At 34.2% G+C, this 27,530-nt stretch overlaps 1 protein-coding gene across 4 annotated transcripts; it reads right to left on the reverse strand.

Annotated features, from left to right (window-relative positions):
- Positions 1-1,492: 1,492 nt before the first annotated feature.
- Positions 1,493-27,143, reverse strand: LOC132271101 (uncharacterized). Of its 4 annotated transcripts, XR_009469651.1 has the most exons (15): positions 26,650-27,136; positions 23,248-23,326; positions 23,055-23,144; positions 22,928-22,972; positions 21,692-21,751; positions 18,891-18,969; positions 15,713-15,774; positions 14,109-14,219; positions 13,858-13,994; positions 13,729-13,768; positions 9,488-9,550; positions 7,431-7,624; positions 3,967-4,455; positions 3,312-3,381; positions 1,493-2,928 (listed from the first exon to the last, which is right to left on the reverse strand). XR_009469651.1 is itself a non-coding variant. In XM_059772371.1 (14 exons), exons 1-13 carry the CDS (start codon positions 26,919-26,921, stop codon positions 3,972-3,974), a joined length of 1,716 nt encoding a protein of 571 aa, XP_059628354.1. In that variant the 5' UTR covers positions 26,922-27,136; the 3' UTR covers positions 3,187-3,381; positions 3,967-3,971. The 4 variants fall into 4 exon arrangements, 3 of the variants coding, with proteins under 3 accessions (XP_059628354.1, XP_059628355.1, XP_059628356.1); XM_059772371.1 differs by lacking the exon at positions 1,493-2,928 and having other exon boundaries at positions 3,187-3,381; XM_059772372.1 differs by lacking the exons at positions 1,493-2,928; positions 3,312-3,381 and adding an exon at positions 7,099-7,222 and having other exon boundaries at positions 4,251-4,455; positions 26,650-27,143.
- Between the last annotated feature and the right edge of the window lie 387 nt (positions 27,144-27,530).

Raw genomic sequence — 27,530 nt, forward strand, 5'->3', positions numbered from 1 at the left:
TCGGCCATTTCAATGATTATTGCCCACAACTTTACGTTTTAATTATGTTTTTGACAAATAACCCCTCATCTATGGGTAAAAAAAAATAGTTATACCCTCCATGGTCTCTTTACGTTGAGAGTTCAGTTCTGCTTGGAACAAAAAAAAAAAAGAGAGTAGAGATTAATGATACAAAAAGGGTATCAATTTTGTTCTGATTTTAATGAATACAGCCAAAAAGACTATTTTCAATATTTATAAAAGATAGAAGTTTCTTCTCTAAAGCATCTAATTTTAATTATAAATTGTCACATTTGTCCGTAGTAATTTCGAGTGTTGTTTAAGTTATCATTTTTTTCAACTGTGTGAATGACTTTCAAATTATGTTAAAAAAATAAAAATCAGATATGAAGGGAATAAAAGTACAAAATCACCCAATGATAAAAATATCCTGTCTAAAAAAAATTGCCCTTCTAAAAAACTGAATATTTTTTTTTAGACAGAGGGAGCAACATCATAGAGATTTAGCAAATTTTGATTTTAATAATATTGTCATTTTGACTCTTTTATTAAAATCTAAAAACAAACGGGTAAGATGCAATTTTTTTAATAGTTGGGGGAGTTATCAGCAAAAATACAGTTGAAAAGGTGCAATTTTTTAATAGATGAGGCTGTTATCAGCAAAAATGCAGTTGAGAAGTAGTGTTATAACAACGTACAAAATCATTCGAACAAAAAAAAATATATACAAAACTACTGTGTATATATATATATATATATATATATATATATATAGAGTAATGATAAGTTTTCCGATTTCAATTGTCGACTCCTCCTCCAAATACAACGTGGTTGGAAATAAGTCGAAGAGAAAGAAATGTTTACGGGATTTTTTTTAAGAGTTCTAACGTGATCCAACCACGTTGTATTCTTAGGAAGAGTCAGTAATTGAGATCGAAAAACTTATCATTTCTCATATATATATATATATATATATATATATATATATATATATAAGAAGTGACATTTATTTCAGGATAGGCAAAGTGGTAGTCGTTCAAACATTAATATGAGAAATCTATCCCTTTATTAATCCAATTGAAAAGTTTCATTTGTTAGAATAACAACTTGAATTTAATGTATTAGCTTATCTCTTGTAATGTGAGTAAAACTTAAATTTAATGTGTTCAACTTATTAAATAATTTGTCAATTTAATGTGTTCAACTTATTACATAATTTGTCAACTTTTAATATAAAAGAAACATATTGAAATATGTTGAAGAGACATATCAAATTGGTGTTTTGAATTGGATTGGATTCGATTAACATCTTTGAAGTAACTAATTTACTTTTTAGATCAGTTCTCCTTTCTCATTAAGATATAACACAAGGTGCATTTCTACTATTGGAATAAGCCCAAAAATAAAATAAATAGTCAAATATTCTAATGTGCTATTAACATTCTATTATATTTTGAAGGGGGGTTGTTACAGTAGAACACGAAAATAGTGATTGCAGTCCACAATTAAAATGGTAGAATAAAAGTTAAGAGGTACAAATGCTCAAAGCGGAGTTCCCAATGACAACGAAAAATTCTATTAATGTAGCTTAAATAAAAATAAGACCTCACATTTGGATCAGAGATGACAGCGCACACCCATTATCCACAATACGTCCCTCTCATGATACTTGAAATCTTAATCTCCCCTTTGGGTAGGATTGATCATACCATTGGACTACAACATTGTTCTTCAATCTTGGCTCAATATAATATATATATATATGGATCAAGTACAAAAAAACACTCTTAAAATATGCTTACAGTGCATATCACACCCCTCATGTGCCAAAAAAACCTCTAAAATTTCAATATGGTGCAAATAAGTTCCTCTAACAAATTTAAACACTGAGTTGACTAAATTACACTCACTGAACCATTTTATAAAAATAAATAATTTTGTAAAATAACCGAAAATGACACTATTGAAGGATATTCCACGCGTGCAAAAACAACCCTAAACTTTCAATTTGATGCAAATAGATCCCTCAAACAAATTTAAACTCTATGTTGACTAAATTACCCTTACTGAACACCATTGTATAAAATACTTAAAATTAAATAATTTTATAAAATGACCGAAAATAATACAATTGGAGGAGGCCGACAATGGACAAGTAAAGAAAATAAATAAAATTAAAAGTATAGAAGAAATATAAAGATAAAAATAAAAAATAAAAAACAAAAATAAAGTGCAAACTAAAGAAAACAAATCTGGTTCGAAAACCAGTACACACTGATATTGAATTTTTTTTTTTTTTTAACAGTATCGGTAAGAAAAAAAATTAAAATTAAGTGCAAACTAAAGAAAATAAAGCTGAACCAAAAACCAGTACACACTAATATTGGGAATTTTTTTTTTTTTTAACAATGTTTGGTACAAAATAAAATAAAATAAAGAAAAACAAATTTTAATAGAAAAAGAGAAAACTGAAATCTCAAAAAATTCAAATCTTTGTTCTACAAATTCTCAAAGTTTTTTTAAAAAAATATAGTTTAGAAATATATATAGAGAAAAAAGTTTCAAAAAATATATATATATAAGGTAATGTGTACATAACACCCCTATACTATGATATTAGTAGCATATATACCCCCTTTTTTTTGCACAATATGAAAAGATTATGAGTGTTTTTTGTACACTTTTTTAAATAAAGGATAAAAGTGTTATGCAAAGTATAATTTAAGGGTGTTTTCTGCACTTGTTTCGTATATATATTAAGGGTGGAACAGGGATGGTGAAGGTTTTAGAAAATTCTTACTAGTTAGAACAATTTAAACATTGTGAAGATGTCTCATCCAAAGTGGTAGGAGTCGGCCACTCTTCTAGCACAAGACCGGTAACAATTAAGCAAAACTTCTTCCTTGTCCTGAATTCTCATACCCAAGCCTGAACAATTGGAGCAATCAAGCCTCTTATTCAATTATTTAGAAGTTTGAAACATTAGAGGCTCAAGAAATCTGATTCGTGAAATATGTGTATCTATATACATATATATTATATACAAGGGCATTTAGATTTCTGTAATATCTAGCTCTGAGAACCAATCAGAACTACCTTTTCCTCTTCTCGATCATATACGTCTGGAAGTGACGACTGCTTATTTCAAGCCTAACAAATTCTAATTTCCACATTTGTGGTTTAAAAAAAAAAAAAAAAAAAACCACCCCCACATCTCACAACTACATCTAAAAGTTAAACAAAGCTAATAACATTTAAAAGCCATATATTCACATTCATATACACAAGCAAAGATCATGTAATTTACTCACAAAAATTAGTGCCAGGTCAAAAACATGTACGGTATATAGCTGAACAGCACTTCAAAAAGCTGCGACCGCCCTAAAAATTGAAGAATGTATGAGTACAAGCAACATCAAAAACCAGTTAATATTATCATTATTTACGTATGCATCAGTATTATGCAAGGGTAACAAAGTGATGAAGTGAAACTAATTTAAATAAACTATTCAGATTTTATAGTTTAATAGGGAAACGAGTATTGCAAAAACTAATTATCAGCAGGAGCTTTTTTGTTCCTTCTGTCTTTCTCTGCATCAGTGTCATCGTGATGTTTTAGAATGTAATAACATAACATAAATGTTAAATAGCCCCATGTTAAATAGCCCCATGCTAGAGCTCGCATGACAAGGGCGCCATGTCCTAGTGCAATTGGTGCATTCTAACAAGCTTTCATGGTAAAGAGAACTTGGACTAAAAGCAGAAACATCTACAATCTCAGTCTTAACTATAACCATCTTCTCTTTTTCTTCTTCTTTGTATACTTTACTCTTGATTTGATTCTCTCTTAAAGTCAAACACAAAGGATAACACTGACAATAATAAATGTCAAGTGCCAGTGTAGGGTATAGTTATACATGAGGCAATACTTAACCTATCAAAAACCAGAAGCAGTAATAAAAATACCTTTCTCACGAAATCTTTGCAGAAAAAAGTTGCAATTTGTCTTCACTTATGCAACCTAGTATACCGGAGCTATGCAACTGTGCATATTTCACATCAAGAATGGGATACTGATGTGGTTTAAGAGCCTGGCTTACAGTTAAACTTGGCAATTCCCGCAATCTTAATCCACATGTTACATCATCTCCACAAGCAAACAGTGGGAAGCAATTCTCAACATTTATAATGGCAGACTTTGTCAATAAAGCATCACCCACATGTGCAGATGTAGACGCTAATTTATGATAAAAGCTACCAGCCACTCTCTTGACAAGAATCTGAGAACACAGTGTTCCTTGTTCATGTGCAGCAAGTGAATGTGGTTGTAAACTGCCAGTTTCATTGGATATAGGTAATCCAGGACGGTATGTAGCAAGAATGTCATCACTTGAGGGGCTGTAAGCAAGTGATATACACCTGCCTTGATTCTCTAATTCGGGGACCAGAAATGGCCTGCGGTAAGACAGAAGAAACGTTAGTAAAACCACAAAATTTATGGCATTAGTGCAGTTAATATAGCAGTGTACAGTGTATAAGTGAAATACAGTACATTTCAATAGAACCTAAAAAATAATAAATATCGGAACCACCCTAAGGAGATTTTATTTTCTCTACTATGACTGCATTTTTTACTATTGTGTCTACTACAATTCAAATTTATAAGAATTTACAGCATATCAAAGATGACATTTCAGTTCTTTTTCCTATCAGATTCTCTCATTATTATAATTTTTCTATGTAAACTTTTCCATTCTAACTTCTAAGTTCTTCCAAAACTTGTGTGTTATAAATACTCCTTGGTTCTCAGGACATTACATTTGGTAACCGACAAGAGAAAAATCATAAGAGTGTCATAAAATTGTAAGGGTTTACTGGACAGCTTTGCACAAGTAGCATCTGTTTCTGGTCATGTTTAAAAAACCTCATACGAACAAGTGCATCTTCATATATGGCAATCAGTGCTAGTGTTACTAATCAAAGGAGTCTTCCATTTCAGTAATAGGAGAACCCCTTGAGCATTCTAAATTAGCTTCATCACATTCCAGCGGGCGATGTAAATGAGCTCAACCATACCATACCACATTTCTGAGCAATCAGATTACTGCGTTCCCATCCTCATTTTACATAGTGATCTAATATCCAAGTAAGGTGGATAGATTGGGTACAAGTTTTGTAAGCAGATTCTAGTCCAAAGTAACATTTGGCTTTAATCAATGTTCACAGATCCTAGTTCAACGATAATATATACATTGTTGCAGCTATTGTGTTGACGCTAAAGTTCAAAATATAATACAATAGTGCATGATAATAACACTCTCTTGACATTAATAAATTCCGAAGCATTTTCTCTTAATGCTATCACACTATTGCTTGTCATTGTGCTTTGATTTCCTATATTCTTGATCCTTTCCTCAAGGACTTCTCCTCTAACACTACTTTATACTCTTTTCCTTACCTCTTCTATATTATTTTCTTTGAGACTGTTTGCCGCCTGCTAAGTAAAATCAATCGTTTTTTCCCCGGAAAAAAAGGTAAATTCAATACTTCCTTGGTAGGATTCCAAGTTCTGTAATTTTTGAACTAACAAGGTGATACTCCTACCAAGTTCCCTTTACCTCTCTTTCCTTCTATAACTTCAAACGGTCTGTGTAAATATCTAAGTGAGGAAACCAACTTCTGATTTAAAGGAGGATCTGTTTAATATGGATTTCACACCAAATCTTTTCCAATAAATCAAGTCTCTTTATAAATTTTCTTTTTATTCAGATTCAAATAAGTCTTACATGCATGTAAAATGGATAAGATTGATGCATATATTGCATTTCTCAATAACCTAACATTTGAGTGGTGTGATCTGGGTGACAAATGGAAAGAAGAAATAACTTTTCTGTTTCTTTACAGTTAAAGTACAGTGAAGGAAGTCAATAAGCAATAAACAATAAGCATCCAAACCTAAAATGAGAAAGCAAGATCAATGTGCAAGCAATAAAGGAATCTATTACTTGTATGGAGGTTAATAACAACTAAGCAAATAACTCCACCTCTAAGTCTTCATTCCCGCATGGAGGTTCCAACCATGGGCTGGCACATCTAAGTATTTATGGATATGGCCTATCACCCACCAAAATGCATTAAAAAAAAAAAATTTATCCCATGGCAGGGGTGATGACCGATGATAGTCACTACATTTTTTTCTCTTCTTTTTGGTAGCCGACAACATTTTCTTTACTTTGAAACCTGCAGAATTCAATGTTCATTTATTGGGTTACATAGTTGATGGCTGATGAGGATCCTAATGATCTGTTTTGACTACGTGGATAGGTAGCACCTGCCCTACATTATTGAAGCACTACCGCCACTAGTTGTAGCAGTAATACCAGTGACACAAAAAGAAAGGCAAGGTATTCTATCCAGTATTAAGATCACGTATCTATCATGTTATGGAAGTTAGAAAAAATCATTTCAATTTTTCTTTTTATTCATAATTCAATGTCCACTTTGAGTGTTAATGCAACAGCATGTTCGATAGCAAATGACGGGGATAGCCGTAGTCATAATACTTGAATACATTTTTTTTCTTTCTCTTTATTGTGGTCACTCCGGGGGAATGGGCTGTGTTCTTAATTCATTTATGTAAACATGCATTTCATACATTTTTTAATAAAATAAATTTTCCTCACACGTCATATACTTCTCATATATTCTCCCAAACACTAGCATTAATGCTAACCACAATAATTTTCAAAGCATCTTTACATATTTTGTTGTTTCAATTTTAGAGTAGAAAATGGAGTTATCAAGACTAATCATATTTGACACTAACTTTTTAGAGCTGGTTGAAAACTTAACTCATTTCTCTTTGACTTAGAAAGAGGTGTGGATAAATGAAAATAACAACGCATAAGCAATGAATTTAAATACCCCAAAACAAATATTGGTTTCAAGAAACGCTATTCTGAATGTTCCATGCTATTCACTATGAAATGTAAGTCTAAACATTAACAGATCCCCTAATTCTTTAAAAAATACATAGCTCCACTCTCCATGGTTTTTTATTTATTTTAAATTAGCATGAGATAGTTTAGATGAACCTACATGACCAATCAGATTGAATTCAGTCCGCTTATAATTTGTTGTTGTCAAACTGTTGAAACGTAGTCGCACATAGGAAACGCTCTTTTTTGCTAAGAGTTGACACCAGACAGCTCGAATTGAAAACCTAGTGTTAAGGGAAGGCTGTAACTAATTCAGATTACAGCAACAAGGAGTCAAAGCATATTAATGAAGATTCATATGCAAACAAAAACAAAAAACAAAATTAAATCAGATGAACAATATATCTCTTGAAAGTGCACCCTTTTAAATAAAAAGCACAAATCATGCCACAAATACCCGGAAAATATATACCACAAGTCAACAAGACCGACCTTTCTCTGGCACTAATATTGTTCCACACACATGGGCCAATGGAAGATGCTGTAAGGAGCCTCGTAGAAATGTGAGGAAGAGCAGGGTCATGCTCAAAAGAGTGTATGGTATGAATTGGATGTGAGGTCAGTCCATCAATGGATTTAACAGGAAGTATAGTCTGACGCATATCAAACACCAAAAGTTTACCATTCTGCAAAACCAGAATGAGAAGAGAACATTGAACTTTAAATTATCATCTAATTCCAAACAATTTGTTACATTTTTTGGCCAAAAAAAAAATAGCATCATAATGACTTGTTAAATGAAAAAGCAAAGGGTTAAATGCTCTCACACCCCCTCAGGTTTGGACTTATTGCTCTCATATTAAACCTCAGCCAAAATTGCCCTCACACCCCCTATAAAAAATATGAAAAAAGTGTTTTTACTATTATACCCTTGACTTTATTAAATCTCATGCTTATGTCATTGCTGACATGTGCAAGTAAAACGTGAAATAACAATATTACCCTTTATTATTTAATTGCCAAAACCAAAAAAAATAAAATAAAAATAAAATAAAATAAAATCCTCAATGGTCACCGCTAAAAGAGGAAAACCAGGTTGCTACATGACCTAGTATATGGGAATGGGCAGCGTGGTTGAAAGGAGGCGACCAAGGAGGTTGGTCGGTAATGGAAGAACCAGGTTGTCGTAGTGACCTGGTGGTTACAGTAATCAGCGACCTTTACTGGTCGCTGCGGGATGCTGTGGGCAAAGCTTGGGTTGCATACAGAGACCCAGCGGCTTGAACAATTTTCTCACCGCGGTTCTGTCCTGCATCACCAACACCACCACACCGCGCATCCTCGCTGGTAAGTTCAGTGCACTGTCGGACTCCATCGTCGCCGGTAAGTTCCGTTCTTCAAAACCTCCTCAAGGAGAGAATATCCATTCATTCTCTCTCTCTTCGTCTTACTCCTATCCGTCACCTTCTTTCTCTTTACTACCACTCAGTCCCCTCTCTATTTCGCCGTCAATTTCGACCAATCACAGTACATCTCATCGCCTCCTCTGCCGCATTTGATCTCATCACCGCCGCCGCCGCAATCAATATCATCGTCTCCGCAGTCACAATCAACATCGTCCTCTCCCCCGCCAAAACAGTCGATTTCATTGTCTCCGCCCTCCCACTCGACATCATAGCCTTCACCATCAAAACAGTCGATTTCATCGTCTCCGCCCTCAGATTATAAACCTCCGATCTCAGATGCCAGCACGAATGTTTGTTGCGTTCATTGATTTGGAACTGGATTGGAAGGTTTGTGAATTCTCTGTTTGGTTGCCGAGAAATGGAAGGAAAATAAAATGGAATTTTTTTTTTATTTGGAAACTAAAATGGATTTTTTTTTTTTTTTTTTTTTTCTATATCATGTTTTTTTGGTAAACTAACCTCTGTTTCTTTTTTTTTTTTTGGTAAATTCTATATGAATGACTTTGCAGAAATAGTGATGGCCATGGCTTCTATTTTTTTTTTTCCCCCTCCCAGGTGGTTGTGGTGTGGTGGCGGTGGTGGCGGTTGGGGTGACCATGGTTTGTTTTATGCTCTTCCAGTGGTACTGTGATTGTGGTGGTGTTTGGGTTGGCCAGGATTGTTAGGGTTATTTTGGTCCATTAAATTGGCATTATATTTACATAAAACCATGGAGGGTAATTTAGGTATTATGTTTTATCAATTTGATAAAAAAGGGGTGTCACAGCAAGATAAACCAAACCTCGTGGGGGTGTACTAGCAAAATTGGTTGAGGTTTAATATGAGAGCAATAAAATGAAACCTCAGGAAGTGTGAGAACATTTAACCCAAAAGTAAAGGACTCTCATGGGCCAGAGACCCAATCTAAAATTAAATGGAGCATGGACCCCTTAAAAATCCTTAGCAGCTAAAAACAAGAGCGCAATATATGTTACAACTCTCTTGGAAACTACAACTGCTGGAAATGCTGAGTTATCAAGCATAGCTTGAAGACTAGGTAAATATAAATTGTTGAAAAACAATGACGACGGTTGAGGATTGAACCTGTAATCCAGCATACATATAATGAGGACTGTTGAGATCCCATGAGCAAGACCATGCTGGTGCCTGAAATACAATGCTCCAACAATTTCAAACAAGACAACAAAAACAACAATATATTTGAGGCAACTACTTTTCTTTAAAATTTTATTTTTCCAAAATAACAAGATAATAATATTCAAGAACAAATATGGGAACTCTAGTAATTATAAAGGAGTCAGCTACCTTGCTACTAATGTCTTTAGGTGTTGTGCTGAAGACATTGGATTAAATCATGCCTTCATTTTTTTTTTTGGTCGGAGTGAGGTGGGGTGGGAGAGGCAAGGTTTATGCCTACTTCGTACTTATGTAACCCATTGTTAACTTTTGACAAACATAATCTATCTTTCGGTGTGTATTAGTGTGTGTGCGTGTGTGAAACTCTAATGCCTTTAAATGAAGGGATTTGGACATTCAAGAAAGTAACCATATATCTCACTAGCAGTTGAAAGATCATAAGGAATCCCAACTGAATTCCCAGGAGTTTTTATCCAACACATAAACCAAAAGAGCAAATTAGGAAGAGCTTCCAGAGAGCCCTTCCAACACTATGACCGTCACAGAACAGTTGATAAATAAGAAGCATAGGTATAGACATGAAAAGATACGGATAGATTTATATTTTACAAGGGATATTTTTAAAAATTGGGACACTGACAAGGTCAGAAGATGACAACAAAAATATATATAAGTTATATTAAACAAGATAAATAAATTTTTATGATTGTATTTGTTACCTATAAATCACAAAATTATAATTACCCATGTCGCATAAATAAAGGCATATCAAGGACATAAAATATATCTGTAGGAGTGCACTAGTATATTTATGTAAATAGGTATGTGCATGTATACACATAATTTGATGACTCCTATTTCGATACCCACTCTTACACTAAAACCTTCCTTCTTTTGATTTTAAATATGGTCGTTATACATAATTTTTATATAAGCTCAATTTGATTTTTCTTAAAAATTATAACTGTTTTTACACTAAAAGAAAGCTTTGTACAACATAAGAAATTTGCCAACCTAAGTCCTATTGACCTAACAAGTACTAGAGATAAGTAAAGAATTTTGGAAGACTGTCTACTAGGGTTGGACTGTTGTGAGGGATGGAAGAATTTTGCATGATGTCTGTTAGTATATTCGGCCGGGAACATACACAATAGAAAATCTTCAAGAGGAACTTTGAAGAAGTTGAACTTTGGATTGTTAGGTTGACATACTAGTAAAAAAACTCTCTTTGGAAAGCAAGGCCACTGTAACTTCAGTTCTCTGATTCTTTGTGTTGGGGGCAGCGGAAGCAAGAGGACACAAAGATCCAATGAAAGCCAACAAAGCAAATCACACACAAATACAAGATATAACATGGTTCAGCCAAAACTGGCTTACATCCACGGATGAGAAGAGATTCCACTATGATTTTCGTAGAGATATTACATCAGAAGAGTACCGACACCACGTACATGTCTTCTCACCATGTACCACTCCACGAGCCTATCTCCTGTCTACCAGTGCCACCGGTGTTTTTCTTACTCTATCAACCCATAAAGAACCATTACCCATCAACTCCCTCGTGAAGCTATATCTCTCTCAATCTCTTAAGTCTCAACCCACAACCTAGGTATCTATTTATAGAGTTACAAAGACAATTCCATGTTGGACAAAGATTACAATTCCTTGGAGCCCAAGACTTGTCTAACAAGAAATTATCAAAAAAAAATACAACTCTAAAATAGAAACCTAATTAAACTAGGAATTTGAGACACAAGTTCTACCACTTTGTCAGTCTAAAATCATTATTCATGGCATAATACTGCATGTTTTACTGGCGTAACCATGTGTCTCGATGGGCTTTTATCCCTTATTATTCTATCAGTGAATCTACTAATTGACCCTATCTAATAAACACTAGGCAAGGGGAGCTAGAATAGTGAGCGAGGTGACTTTGGCAAGCAAAGGATAAGATCCAGCAGGTGGGATCTTTAGAGCAGCAGCCTTTTTAGATAGTTATTTGTCCTGTGTAATTCTGCAATCCTACATCTTTGATCTTTCTGACATCACTTTGAACATTATGAATAATACTACCTCCATCCCAAAAAGAGCGTCTCTTTTGGGATATGGTGACCCAGTGAGTCACCATTTCCCAAAAGAGACACTCTTTTTGGGACAGTATCCCAAAAGAGACACTCTTTTTGGGACAGAGGGAGTAATAATATATACAATACGAAACCTTCTTATCTGGAGTAGACAAATCTTTATTTCCCAACATTTGGAGCCAGCAACGGCTGCTACACTAATATTTTCTCCATCATTCCAATCTATCTAAAACTATAATTTTGTTAAATCATAGGCATCACATCTTTAACCTGCCACTTTAAATCATGTATCTTTTTTTCTCTTTTTGTCAGTTCCTCCGTCCCAAAATTCTTGACCCATTTTAGAGTTCCAACTCTTTAAGGAAACGTGCATTTAATGCATTGTCCTCTCTTTAAATTTCAAGACTATCCATTTTAAAGTTTATTTTTTCAGAAGTTTTCAAAAGTTAAGGATATTTTGAGAAACATTCTATCTTTTTACATTAAAATTTTCAAATGGGACAAGAATGACATCCAAAAAATGGAAAAAGGAACAAGAATTTTAGGACGGGTGGTATTCCTCTTAATCCTTTAGCTCCTTCTACATAAATTGAATCAATTATCCTAAGTGATGCACTCGGTGACCTTTAAAGCTTACTCACGGGCCTAGAGTTTCAGCACCACTCTAGCCACTCCCGTGTGGCACCAAGGCGTCGCTTCTGCTCCTGCAAGGCCTTGGTCAGCCTAACTCCCGCGCACCACCTCACAAACACTCTCCTTGCTTGTGCACTCACTAGTGTTGTAGTGGCTCTCGCCCTCTCCTAACTTGGCTTGCACACTCACACACACTTATAGGCACTACTGGTTGGCAGGGAAAGAATGCCTCTATTACTACAAAGAAGACTTTATACAAGACTCTACCTTTGGTGGCTCCTTACCCCGCACTTGGAGTTTCTACTCTTGGAGCTTCTTGTTGGCTACAAATGAAACTCACTCCCTAGTTATTGGCATCCCCATCCCTAATGGATGGCTAAGATGCATTCTAACCAATGGTGGAGATTGATTCTCTAGAACCTTCTCCCACCTTCTCTACTCTTCCACTACAATTTACAAATATCTACATACATCTACAACATTCTAGAACTCTCCATATACTACACACAATTCTGGAGAACTTTAGAAACTCATCTTCCATGCAGGCGCCATGTAGCATCCGACTCAGTGCGCGTGTCGCCTGCGTGACGTAACCTCCAGAGGCGGGGCATGACGTTACGCACATTGGTAAACCATCTTAAATGACTTCATCCCGCTTATCTCTTCAATGAGTGCCACATCTTACTTTCCAGTAATGAATTCATCTCTTTGCCATTATTAACTTAGACTACCACTCATCCATGTTCACATCATCCTTTGAACTATGCCAATTTCTATGACATATTTCTTCACTATCCAACATTTTTGTTCCATTATGAATAGCTGACTAAATAGCCAACTCACTAAATTTTTCAAAGCAATTCAAGATTAATTCCAACCTCAAAATTTGCTAAAGCATTTAAGACATAGGATTTTGTCAAACCAAGAAAGAGAATGGAAAAGTTAAAATGAGGACAGAGCTGATGTAGCACAATTGGTAAGTGATGTCATGACATCCAAGAGACAAGAGTGGCGTTAAGGTTTCAATTCTTACTTTGATCTTAAAAAAGAAAAAAAGAAGAGTCTTGGTAATTACTACTCACTGGTAATACTACCTTGATATGTCTCACTTTCATAGTAATGAATTACTAATTGGGACTTCTTGTATGATATGAATACATTACCAATAATGATCATCTCATTAGAATAAGACTAATCATTTTCCAAAGTAACTTGATGCTTAAGATTTAGCCTTGTATTGGCACCTCGTGGTACTGATATTATGTTGAGCAACATTAATGTACGCTATCAATCAATATTTTAAACAATAAGAAAACTCCTTGGGAAATAATACAAAATGAATCAGAAGGGTGACCAATTTCACAGAAATGGTACTTTAAAACAGGTTGGAAAGGCAGTGAAAAACAGTACAAAAGGTGAACATACATCCAGATTTTGTAAAGAATATATATAAGAAGAGAAAAGTTTTACCGGTAAATCATAACTGATAATAACATTGTTGCCACCCATGCTGAAACAATGATATAGAGCAAGTTATGTCAATTCGTGTACAAAGCATAAAGAGAAAACCATTTGACAAAGAGGAGATGATAGGTACACCTCAGAACCGATAATTTTTTCCCAAGTGAAGCTAAGAGTGCAAGTCTACTACAAGGGGAAACACGTAGATCTTTAACAGCTTTCATACTTGAAGGAAGCTCTATGTCTTCATTTTCATTAGGATTGATCAAGTTGATCTACAGAAGCAAGTTTGAATCCAATTAACCTCATAAAAGTTGGACCAAAGTAGTAAACCACATGAATGTTTACATCTTACCATATTTATTTTCTTCTTCGACAAAGAAATTTACCTTGTTGAGCATATGTGTCCCACCCATCCCAGAAATCCTTCGAGCAACAATTAGAGTTCGATTATGGGCATCCATATCAAAAAGGCGTGCATTGTCTACTGCCATCTCAAGCTGCGAAGTTTAAAACTATTAGATACAAACACATGACAGTAGTTAACTTCCTAAAGTGATAAAAATTGTAGGAGGAGTCTGAAAGACACAACCAGGAGAAGTTTAAGCAGATCACATCAGGAAAAATTATCATCCCTGGACATCAAACACTTGATAAACTGATTAATAATTGCTGACAATAAGGACAGCCAACAAATGAAATGTTTTTGTTGGATTAGCTTTACTTATTGAAAAGACATGGTAAAAGCTTGTAACTTAGTTTTCACAAAATTAAACTCTCCAGTCAGAAAATAAAAGAAACTCATGATGTGAGAAAAGTACCAAGTCAGCATCTATCGATCTATCAGGTTACCTTTGTATGTTGAAAATCAATTCCAAGTCACTATTATCTATCTATCCATATATATATACACACACCCCATTGCAGTTTCTGCTTTTATTTTTTTTTTATTTGCACGACCAAAGGGAAGTGTTTAGCCAATAGGATTTGTGTTGGCAAATTTCATACGAAACTAGAGTCTGCATCTTTTATTCTAGTTTTTGTTAATGGGAATTCAAAGCATCAAGCAAGGGCAAAAAGTTAATATCAACTGTCAAATTATGCACTCACGTATGCATTCATCTATTTCATTAAACATGTTAGGATTTTCAAAAAACATGTTTTAGAATGCATGAAACTGTTTTACAAAACTCAAATCCTAATTGTAGTGGGCAGGAGAGTTCGATAGACCAAAGGGCAAATCGAAATCCAATGGACTAGGTTTGACCAATCGATTGAACCTGAGTCTCGATTGATCAAAACCTACGGGAAAGTAATTTCCAATTGTAACTCAAAAGTTTTATATGTCAAAACCATTTTAACCCTACCCTGATTCAAAGTTCTATATGAACACAAAAAGTTTTAAAAAATTAAGGGAAGCACAGAGAAAAGCATATCCAAGCATACATTGAGAATTTTTTTTTTTAGAAAAGAGTGCATTCTTGTGAGTAAGATTGAGTGAGAGCTCCAAGCTAGGATGCACGGATACTCCACCTAGGGGTGCTGTGGCGGTATTGGACACGTGTCACACATGTGGATACAGCCCAGACACGCGTTGGATACGGCTAGAACTATTTTAAAATATAAATATGTTATTTTCTGGTTGGACACGGCTGAGACATGGCAAGGATACGTTTTGGACACTTTCAGCACACGGCAATTATTGTTATTATTCTTTTAGAAGAATGAGATTTAATATAATCTAAAATATATTATGGGTTAATTAGAAACATAATATAATATTTAAGAAAACAAAAATAACAAACATCTAGCTCTAAGTTCCAAATTAGTGAATTTCATTCATGGTTATATGGAGAATAAATTGATCATTATTAATGAATAGAAGAAAACACAGCCCCAAGACCAAGCAGCAAAACAACTTAATCACTAGGAAATAACATTATGATAAGTACATATATAGTCAAAAGAACGCAGCCTGCAGCCAAAGATGTACCTCCAATACAAATTTGCAGTGAAAAGATCCCCATCTGCTGATATTCGTGCCAAAATTAAGTCCTACATAACAACTTTCCAGGTATTAAATCCAGGCTGTAATTGCATTCATGTTGCCAAAAGTATCAAAGTCATCAGAGTAAGCAATACTAGGTTCTAGGAGGTTAACAAATCACACATAGAAACTTAATAGAGTAAATAGGAGCCAATAGAATTCACTGAACAAAATAGGAGAAGTAGAAAGTACATATTTTGATCTAGATAAATCAACAATGTTACAAGAAGATAAGGACAGATTACTTATTTAGAATGTGGTAAATTAAATATCCACAAACCAGAAAGCTACTGAACAGACCAAGGATTCATAATTTTTTCTGCTTATTATTGGAGCAAGTAGTTCTGTATATATCTAGGTATTTACCTCAAATTTGGCCTCTCTATACAAAGTATTAAACATAATTTATGTTGGTAGAGTTTATTAATTTTCAGGAAGAGAATTCTTTCCATCTCGCTATGGTCAAGAGTTCAATGTTCCTGTGGCAACGCTCTAAGATCTTTATAGAAGGAGGAATTCTACAAGTTCTGATGATCTTCAAGTAACTCCTTGGGTAGCAGATATAGTGAAAGACTACCTTGTTGGTTGGTGCATCCGATACCACAGCATTAGGCATGAAGCAGTTTATTTACATAGTGAAATTCCTTTGTTTCTAACCGGGAGAAGGAGGAGGGAGGGAGGGAGGGGGAGGGATGACAGAATTACCTGAATCTGCTAATTCCTATTACAATTTAATAAATTAACACAGTTGAAAGTAATTTCTACTACGATTTTATGAATAAACACATTAGGAAGTATTTCCTGCAATAGTTTTATGAATAAACACAGTTCGAAGTAATTCATGAATCAAATTAACATGCATTTTTAATATTCAAAAAAATTCTCAAGTTTAAATTGATACTCCCTCCGTCCCTACTAGTTGTCCAATTTTATTATTAGGACTTTTTAAGGGGGCATGCAGTTAATCCATTGTCCCCTTTTAAAATTAACAAGTTGTCCCTTTAAGTTTAAATATGTATATTACTAGGTTTTGAGATTTTTTAAAACTTAAATGGTAATTATAGAATGATAGCATTTGTTTTGTTTGTAATTTTCAAATGGGACAACTAATTTGGGACATCCCTGAAAGGAAAGATGGACTACTAATTGGGACAAAGGGAGTAAGTGATTAAATAAAAATTAAAATATGAAGAAAAAAACACCAAAAGTATAAAAAAGAAAAGTATTATATGAAATATATATTCATATATAAATCATTAAGCAGGTTCTAATCCTACAGGTAACATCAATTTTCTTTTCCTTTCTTTTTTTTTTTTTTTCTTGGCGGACAAGCGCATGACACGGCTAGAAGTAATATGAAATTTGATTTTTTTTTTTGAGCACGGCATGGACTCTTTCAGGACGCGGCAGGGTAGTTCTGTAATATACATATATACGTATATTAGAAGAATGTGATCCCAATGTCGTTTAAAAATATAATGGTTAATTAGAAAAATAACATAAAATTTTAGAAAACAAAAACAACAAACATCTAGCTCTAACCTCCATATTAGTGATTTCATAAATGATAACGTGGAAAAAATGACCAAAAACTATAGTTTAATACATAATAATATATTATATTATTATTTTTGTCATATCCATGTCCTATTTTTTTTAAATTCGTCACGTCTCCGCGTCATACCCATGTTCGTATCTATGCTTGCTAGGTTTCAACAGTAATACATCTAATTCATAAAGTTCTATGGAACTCATCTTCTACATGACTAAACAAACATCGTCAATTGGAAAATTATAACAAGCTCTCTCTTGAAGACTCAATTAAACTCAACAGACCAAGGGCTACAACAGTTCCTCAAAATGGGATTGCAAAAGTTGATGAGCTTCTGTTCTGCCAGGTTACCATATGAGAATTTACATCCAAATCCTTGTCCAAATCTCCTACAACAGGCAATACTGCTGGTTTGGAACCACAATTCATAGGCAACTAAGAATCTAGTAAGCAAGTCTGCCATAACAAGGTTTTGGTTGTATTGTAATAGAATCTTGAACAAGCTTCAATCAAATTTGGGATCTCAAAATTTAAAATTTCATCCATCTGATAGCATACAATAGACAGGGCTTATATTTATGTATAGAATAGGGCCTTTGTAAATTAATTAGAAGTATACAAGTTACCACCTAACAGTGAGTTATGTGTGTTAGGTCACCTAAAACAAATTCTAGAAAAAATGTTCTGAAAAAGTGGTTTTTCAATATAAACATTTTGGTTTCGGTATTGTGGAAAGGCCCCTTTGATGAGAACTCCATAATTAGTCTATGCTACTCAAAGTTATGGCTTCAAAGGCTCGCTGATGATCAGACCAAAACATCCATAAAAAAGTTGAACATATTTCTTTGCATCTCCCAAGAATCTTTTCAAGCTTGATTTTTATAGTTGTGTTTATGTTAAGGCACTAACAAGTAAGAAAATGGAGTTTTGGGGAAAGGATTGGATCTTATCAGAAATGTCCCCAAAAGGTGCCGTGAACAAAATAGAATGCAAAACCAAAACTAGCATCAGGTATAAAACTATAAGAGGCAAAAATGTCCATGATGCATTTCTTTCCTTGTTTAACTTTATCAAGATCTTTCTCATACTTCCGTAACTGCATCATTGTGTATTTAAGCTATAAGATGTTTGTCTTTAGGTCGGAACTCACTTCTGTCCAAAACACTACAAACATGTAATACATATCTGGGTCTAAATTAATTGTATACAGCTTTGGGTCTGCTGTTAAAACTAAAGAATCTTAGCTACTAACAAAAGTAAAAAAAAATATATAAACTACATATAAACAGGAAGAAATCCCAAGGGGATAACCTAGTGGCAAGGCTCTCACCTCACATCTTGGAGGCTGAGAGTTCGAATCCCTTGAGGCCACCCCTAGGGAACTTTTTAGTAAATGCCCAGTGCATGTGCAATGAATGGACTGCATGTGCCCGATGGTAGACCATGGGGTGCTCTAAGAGGCCCGACCACCATTGTCAATAAAATATATATACACATTTATAAACAGAAAGAGGAACATTAATAAGAACCACAGTACTGGCTCAATGAAGTTCTCTATCTGTAGTGATTTACCAGATTGTCCTTTCTGCAACACTTCTGAGGTATTAAATCCATTTCTCCCCATGACTACTGAAGCCCCTAAAGCTGACTTCTACAAAAACAAAAAAAAACAAAAAAAACAAAAAAAAAAACAAGTTTAGCACTGAAAGAGAAAGGAAGAAAGCAAATCAAGTTAGAAATTCATTCAGCCTAACCATGTGCTTACTATAAAAAGAAATTTGGCTAATTTGATCCATTTTAAAAATAACTCCCAGCATATGATACTTTCCCGTATTTACCAGGAAACTTAATCATAAGTTGGACACCCGTTTCCCAAGCAAAGACAAAATTTCCATCAAATTAGATGGTAAATGATTAGACAAGTCTGATAGAAGACCGGGGGGTTACAAAGAAATGCCCAGAAAACTTAAAACAATCTTATAATACCTACCCCAGGAACTCACAAGAAAACCTTCCCTGTAATTTTCAAGTTCTTGATGACCTCCATTTTCGCAAATGGAGCATGGAGATCAGGGGCGGACCATAGTGAGGACCAAGGAAGGACATGTGAACCCCCCCCCCCAAACACAAAATATATATATATATATATATATATATTAAAAACCATTACTACATATGCATATAAAAATTTGACTTTTAAAAAATATAAAGAAAACTTGAAATTTGGCACCCTCAAAAAATTTGAAAAAACTTAATATAAATATGCATATAAAAATTTAATTTTAAAAATATATAAAGAAAACTTGACATTTGGCCTACCAAAAATTCACTAATAATATCAATAGGAACTTGTTGACGTCTTATTTTGGGAATGCTTCATGTTGTTACAATGTAAGTCTTGTTAGCCAAGTGAGATAAATTCTATCTTCTCTTTCACAAATTGAAATTCCAATTAATGGATCAAGCAACTCAATATGTTTGTTGTGGATATCAATTTTATACTATTTTTTGCTGCATTGGTTATCATACTGTCATAATTAAGATGTTTGATTGATTAAAAATTACTTATAATCACTTTAATATTTCATTGATTAAATTTGATGATTTACCAAGGATTAAAAAAAAATTACAATATTTTTTATACCATTACATTGTCATTAATTTACCTGACACAATAACTTAAAATTATACATATTTTATCTTTTGAACCTTTATTTCTAATTATTTTTACATATTTATGCCATTCGTATGCAATTCATGGTAACACAATATTTTCCATTGATGGTTATACAATATTTATGCCATTCATATACACTTAATGGTTATAAAATATTTTCTGGGTAAATCATATTTTAGATTTTATTGGTGTTATGAATCTATATTAAGACTCATATTGTAAATAAAAATAAAGTACAACAACGTCGGGCTTCCCTTCATATGATAAGAGAGTTTGATTCCAATCCTCCAACAATAGATTATAGTAGACTGAAACTTATTGCTCTTTTATTATTGTTATTTAAAAAAAAATCATATAATTAATTCTCCCCCCCCCCCCCCCCCCCCCCCCAAAATCAAACTTTCTGGGTCCGCCCCTGTTGAAGATCACTAAGAGAGGTGAAAGGCAGTCTTTTTTGTGGAGAACTAGTTGCAATTTTGTATTAAATGTTCTAATAAAAGTAAAACTGTCACCTAAACTAAAAGTCAAAAAATTTTAAAAAACTAATGAATAAAATCAAATTTTGGAAGAAATATTTTACTGCCACAGCTACTGGTGGTAGGTGAGTTTCAATAGAATCTCTAAACAAAAATGAATCCAAATGAATCCAATATATCACTTTCATAATGGTAAGGAGAGGGATATTATAAAAGAACTAAGTTACTAATCTACCATTAAGGGATATTATAACTAAAGTTTGGAAGTGTCTAGTTTTGGAAGTTAAACAGATTTCAATGTAATTCAGGAGATAAAATGCCACTCTATGCAAATCTATTATTCCATATTAAGTCTCAGGTAGCTTCATAGGAATTTTTGTAGAAACAACAAAAAATTAAAAGAAGAGTATGGAGTTTAGGGGCGCATGGCCCCTAGGCCCCTTGCAAGTCCCCACTTCCCTCTATCCCTACCAAATTCAGGTCTCTCATAGAGTTCTTGGACCATTTTTCTTGCTTACTCCATACCCATGTCATTTCACTTTTACACATTTCTGATTCTGGACCTCTGGTAAGAACGTGATCCCTCCGCATTATAATCAATGGTCTCTTTAGTGTATCTTAATGTAATTCTTGCACAAAATTAAAGTGGATAATGTAAAGCTTAAATTAAATGAATACATATTAGTGCTTATGAAGATTTAATGTCCTAAAAATAAAAATAAAAATTCAGTCTGTAGTGTGCTCTGGAACATAATTATTTAAAACTTTAAGGGAATCCATGCAGGTAGTTGACTTGTCAATGCGACAGCTCAAAAACAGACATCTCACATTTGACTCTCATCAGGATTACCCGATGCACACAGTTTGTGGGTTATTAGATGCACATATAAGGATTTGTCTTGTCTTAAAAATGGATTGACACCCTTGCACAACCAAAATGATAAAAACGTGAATTTGAGAGCAGAAAGTTGGACAAACTGAACCATTCCAAGAGTAGGAGTGAAATCGCCTTAAACATCAACACATAAGGAATTGAATGCCAACATAAACACTCGCATTTGATGGCGAATATGAATGACAGATATTCGTATACACATCCATTGACCAAAAATAATTCAATGAACTATACCATAGTAAAGACAAAACCAAAAGAGTATATCCTGTGTGTATGTCATGACAGTAAACTTTCAAAACATATATAATAAAAGTATGAAACACACCTCCTTGAGATGGCACAGTTCTTTCAGCAAACTATCTTGTAAACCAATTAAATTAGCTTTCTGCATAAAATTTAAGAAACAGATTATAGTATCTCTGCAGGCAGCCTACTTCCAACTAACCAAAACTAGAGGTAAAGTAACCAACCCAGTGCATGACAACAAAGCATCACAAAGACATAACCATCGTATATAAGTTAGATCCAAATTCAATCTCATGAACTACTCAAAAGCCAAAACCAGTACCAAAATTTCTAAATTCAAAATGAGCAAGATAGAACGACATAACATACCACAGACATGATAATTAGCTTATTATATAACCTGATCTAAATTCTATAACAGCTGAAAGATTTAGCATTGTAGAAATATGTTTTAGCAATAAAGACACCAACAACAAGGGGGTAACTTAGTGTCCAACAATAATGCATAAGGTATAATGAAGCAAACCTCAAAAGAAATGACATGCATGCATATTGAAATAGCAACAAAGGTCAAAAGTTGCATGTTGTTGTCATGTAAAAAAAAAGAGGTTCAAACAGCAATACGCAAGAAGTCAAAGCCCAGCCTCACTGAAGAATATAAAGCCAGATTCTTCATCGTGGGGGGGGGGGGGAAGAGCGAAACTGGAACATGATTATATATACGATATTAGAGGAAGGAAGGATTGATGGTTAAAAAAATTAATAGAGATTAAGCAGTGTCTTCCTTTTAACATTTCATTTGTCAATTTGACATGTGGACAATGTGAAAATTAACAGTAGTTTTTTTGTTATAGTGTGGGCTCCACACAGTTAGGCTAAAGCATTTCTTTTCAAAAGATAAAAATTGCTTCTTCAAACACAAATTTTCTGGATTTTGAAACTTAAATCAAAATATTTATTCTTTTAAAGTATTTATATTATGCGGATACACAACTGATCTGTTTTTATGTAATATCTTTAAAATTAAACAAAAAAATAAAAATGGAAGTGCATAATATTCATAAATTGAGGTATAAGAAATTCCAAACAGCAAGCTCTTTACTTTCTATGTCATCCCAAAAAACTTGTTGAATTAGCTTCAAATAGAACATTTAATCTCACAACATAAAGATGCATGGACCCATAGTAATTCATGAAGAGTTGAAGTAACAAGTCATCCAAGATGTATCAAAGTATTGATATTAGATAAAATATACGCATTGCTCAAGCCAACGATCAATCTACAGTTTGTTTCTTTGCTGGTAAACAATCTTACCTCAGTTTTGAGATACGTATTTTCAGCCTCAAGAGATTCAATTTTCTGCAGAAGAGTAAAGCCACTAATCAATAAAAGTTTCAATAAATATAAAAAGTGAATCCCATCAGAGTAGAATGATTATGACCTTGTGTAAGTCTTCATCAACCATAATTACTGGTGATGCATACAGCCTCGTAACATCCTTCATATTAATCTTTGCATTGCATTGAGGGCACTACAGGAAGAAATGCAGAGGTGAATGAAGATCAATATCCTTCGCGTTGATCTTTTCCAGTATGGAATCAGTACATGTTGACAGTAAAAAGCAGTACAAGTACCTTGGCAGAATGTCCACCTCGGTGCAGAATCCATCTATTGATGCATGACATACCAAATATATGTCCACAGGGAAGACAACTGCAATTCATGGCCAGATAAATAAAAAGAGAGAAACGTAAAAGACAAGTAATGGACTACATAAAAATAGTTGCAATATGGATAGAAATATCACAAGTGCATGAAATATGATATCAGGGTCTACATGGATGTGATGATTGTTTCTTTTCTTAATGCCCAACACTCGACTCCATATAAAATAGCTAACTTTATAATTGTCCAATAAATTTTTCCTTCTATCTTATTTAGTATTGTTTTACCACGTAAGACATTGGTCATTACTAGCCTACTTATACTTTATCCAACATGCACTAATCCTACTAATTACATTACCATATACCACCCTTTCAAATTGTACTATTGACCCTAATAACAAAATTAGTTATTTATAGTAATCCCCAGATCATGGAAAATATCATTGATCATCCATATGGGTAGAGGAATTTACAGTGAAACAGATTCTACTTGACCAAGACCCTTTATCCTATTTTCTTCTGAAACTAAGTTTAAAGCCCAAATACAGAAGTAGTCTTATCAAATTGTTGTTATTATCATTATTTTCTGAGACATTATCAAATTTACATTTCATAGATTCCATAATTTTACTAATTTTAAGCCTTTCACCTCTAATGTTTTCTCCATGTTTTAATTCTATTGCTAGGGCTACCTTAGAAGTATCCAATACCACTATGTCATTGGCAAATAACATACACATATTGTAAGAACTCTAAGTCTTGTATCCTTGTACATAACCAGAATTATTTTTGTAAGCTTTCTAGGGATCCTTTTTTTTGTAAGGCCAATTGGTGGGGATATTTTACTAAATTCTAATTCTTGGAACTATTAATTTTGCCTTTTTGAAGTATAATTATGGGAGTTCATGAATAGGATTTCTAAGGCTCTCCAAATAAGAGTTGATGGATAGGAATTTTTAGAGGTTGTCCAATTATTCAGGTTCAATTATTCATACTGAGGGAGAAATTGGAGATGACTCTAATCATAGATCAAGGCAGCATGGGTTAAATGGAGGAGGGCACCTAGTATATTGTGTGATAGGCATATTCCCTTAGGATTGAAAGGGGAGTTCTATAGAACGACTATTAAACCAACCATACTTTATGATACCGAATGTTGGGCAGCTTGGAAACAACATTTGCTGTGGCAGAAATGCAAATGTTGAGATGGATGTGCGGTAATCCGAGAAATTATAGAATTAGAAATGATCACATTCGGGAGATGGTTGGAGTAGCGCCATTTTTTTTTATAAGTAAAAATTAAAATAATAATAATTTATTTATTTATTTATTTTAAGTGAGTAGTACCAATTGGAAGATCAAATGAGAGAAAATTGGTTAAAATGGCTTGGACATATGCAAAGAAGACTGGGTAATAATAGGGGAAGAGGAAGCCCAAAGTTAAAATGGATAGAACTAATAAAGAAAGATATGATATCATGTGGAAAAAGGCTTGGTTGTTGTCATCGTCGTCGTCCAATTATTCAACGAGTTTGGATTGTAGGTTAGGTGCTTTTCTTACTTTGGTTGAATGTGCTTATAATCTTTGCTTTCGTACAAAGTCCTATTGTTGATGGACCACTTAAATCCATTTGCTTTATAAGTTGTTCCTTTTATATCTATTTTTTTCTTTAATATTCTAACACACTGAATGAGGCCCAAAGTAATATAGTAAGTTGCTCAACAAACTCTATTTAAACAAGGATATAGAGATCAAGGGCATTTTCCATTCTTCTTAGTTTTAATACTAACAGCATGGAGTTCTTTAAATAAGGAAGTTTGGGAATCAGAAAGTTGAGGATCTTCAATCCAGATTTGCTGAGTTGGACAGTTAGTCTTCCAAGTCTAGCAAACTCCATCCCATTAAGCACCTATAACTTACGCCAGTTCACTTCTTCTAACTAGTGCTGGCATTAATCTTCTTGAAGTATATCCAAGCATACCTTATCTTATTAGAGCTAGTCCTAAAGATTTGTCAAATTTTCGCATTCTCAACTGAGTCAACTCATTCATATCATATCTCCATTCTAGTGCACTTTATCAAGTTAAATTTCAGTTCCAGTCATATTAAAGAGAACTTCAATCAAAAGCAAATTAAATTGCCTCCAACAATGACAAGGACTTCTTATTTTAACAATAAAATTGAGAAAAAGGAGGAAAAAAATAGAGATTCCTTATCTATTTCTTATGCAAAAGAGGAAATTGTAGAAGCCATACTAGACCTTTCACTTTAGTTTATAAGTCAAACAAAGATATTAATATCATTCGGGAACTACAAGCTATCGGGCATTTTCAATTTGGTGTTCAACTGCCAAAGAGGAGATACATGATAGCTCCAACAAATTAAGTTGGTGAGTAGATATGACTAATGTCAAGAGCAATTAGGGTACGTATCTATAATTGTCAAAAACCACAAAATATCATCTTAGTGCACCTCGCACTTGGCCTGATACAGCAAATGTGGATCCATGAAGGCAAACTTGAAATCAATATGATATGCAAAAAAAAAATCCAGTAAGTATGACTAACGTTGCAAGCCCATGCCCTACAACTTGCAACACCTCCTCATGTGGTGGCAGAGAATACTGCAAAGCTGAACTGCAAGTGGTATCCTAGTCGGTGGAATTTCAAAGGCAAATCAACAAGACTCTTCAATATAACAATAAACCCAGTGTTAAATATAGTTCTCAGTCATCTAATCTGTGAAGTTGTGGCCAGAATTTTGTTTCGGGTTGCGACCCAGATTTTCTCTTGCGAGCCCGGGACCCTTTTCTAGGATTCTCTTGTAGCCCAACATATAAGGTCATTTAGAGTTTGGGGTGTGTGAAGAGAGCCCGCCCGCTAATAAAAATCGCAGGAAAGAGAACAATAAAGAGAGCTAGGGTTTGGGGGTTGAAACTTTCACCGGATCCTCACCATGGACGTAGGCTTATGCCGAACCACGTGAATCTTTGTGTTCTTTGTGTGGTGTTTACTATTTTCTTGATTCTTGATTTGTTCTTGGTTTTCGACCTATTCGATTAGCCCCAGGGCTTTTGGCATTACCTATGGTGTCAGAGCAGGTGCCATATTTGAGGTTCAAGCAGCCCAGGAGGAAAAGGACCTAGATTAGGCTTACAGGATTTGATGCGTTACCTATATATTGGCCATGTTCTTAACAGCTACAGAACGTGAAAACCCTAACTCTCCTAAACCCAATTTCCAATTACCCTATTATTACCTATTTTCCTATGCAATACAACAGATTCATATCAAAAAATGAAACACACACATATTAGCTATAAATAGAAAAAAAAAAAAAAAAAAAAAAGGGAAAAGGGTGTTTCTCACCAAACTTGATGATCGCCTTGAGATGTCCATAGGTCCATACAGATTGGACATTTCAGTCCATTCAGATTATACTCGCTCAAGTCTCTCTTTTTGCCAGTTTTCGTTTGACCTTCGGACTCCTCCGCATTCTTCGACACAGGCGAAGCGTCTCTTTGTGCAATTGCTTCAGTGCAAACCCCTTCTTCTTCGCGTTGTTCGCCGTCAATGTTCATTGGTGTGGGATTATAGGAGTCTGAGGGTTGATCGGAGACCGAACCAACGGTCTGTGGCATTGTAGCTCTTCTCGCTACAGAAACGCCATTTTGCGTCCGTGAGATTAAAAATAAGTTGTTCAGAGTCTTGTCGAAAAGTGATGAACACAGTTAGCTTTTGCAAACCATGAATAGCGCAGAGACTCAAAATAGCTAGCACTAGTGAACTCATTCGATTCCTTACGCTCTGTTTGGAACCAAATCCTTCGGAATTTGGATTTAAAATTAGAAAAGGAATTGGATTGGAATAAAAATGAAATTTCATTTATGTGTTTGGAATAAACTGAAATGGAAATATTATTTTTTATCGTTTGAGATGTGTGTAACGTATATTTGCAGGACATATATTGATATACGTTTTTTTTTTTGTTTTTTTTTTTTGGGTCCAAAAGTAAATTGTTATCATTGCAAAGGGCACAAAGACCAAGCCGAGAATGACAGTACAGAGACATAAAGCCAAGTAGAAAAAGGCAAACAGAATCTGAAGCAAAACAAGAAAAATGAAGACCAGGCTCCAGATCAGCTGAGAAAGAGCCACCGCTCAACAACGGAAACCACTAAAGAGCAGCAACTAGAGGGACATATATTGATACTTAAACCATAATTTTTATTTATAATAATTTTGACAAC

Source organism: Cornus florida, unplaced genomic scaffold (assembly GCF_030987335.1).
Source record: "Cornus florida cultivar Cherokee Brave unplaced genomic scaffold, ASM3098733v1 CherokeeBrave_3.0.0_Hap2_Chr08, whole genome shotgun sequence".
NCBI classification, from domain to species: domain Eukaryota; kingdom Viridiplantae; phylum Streptophyta; class Magnoliopsida; order Cornales; family Cornaceae; genus Cornus; species Cornus florida.

What these genes read in the sequence shown, in the direction of transcription:
- LOC132271101 (XM_059772371.1), bottom strand. Translation starts at nt 26,921, where the DNA reads ATGCCACAGACCGTTGGTTCGGTCTCCGATCAACCCTCAGACTCCTAT. An exon ending in CAAGGCGATCATCAAGTTTG is followed by an intron (nt 23,327 to 26,649) that starts GTGAGAAACACC and finishes CATGAATTGCAG; the next exon opens with TTGTCTTCCCTGTGGACATA. An exon ending in GTTGCAGAAAGGACAATCTG is followed by an intron (nt 15,775 to 18,890) that starts GTAAATCACTAC and finishes GTTGTTATGTAG; the next exon opens with GACTTAATTTTGGCACGAAT.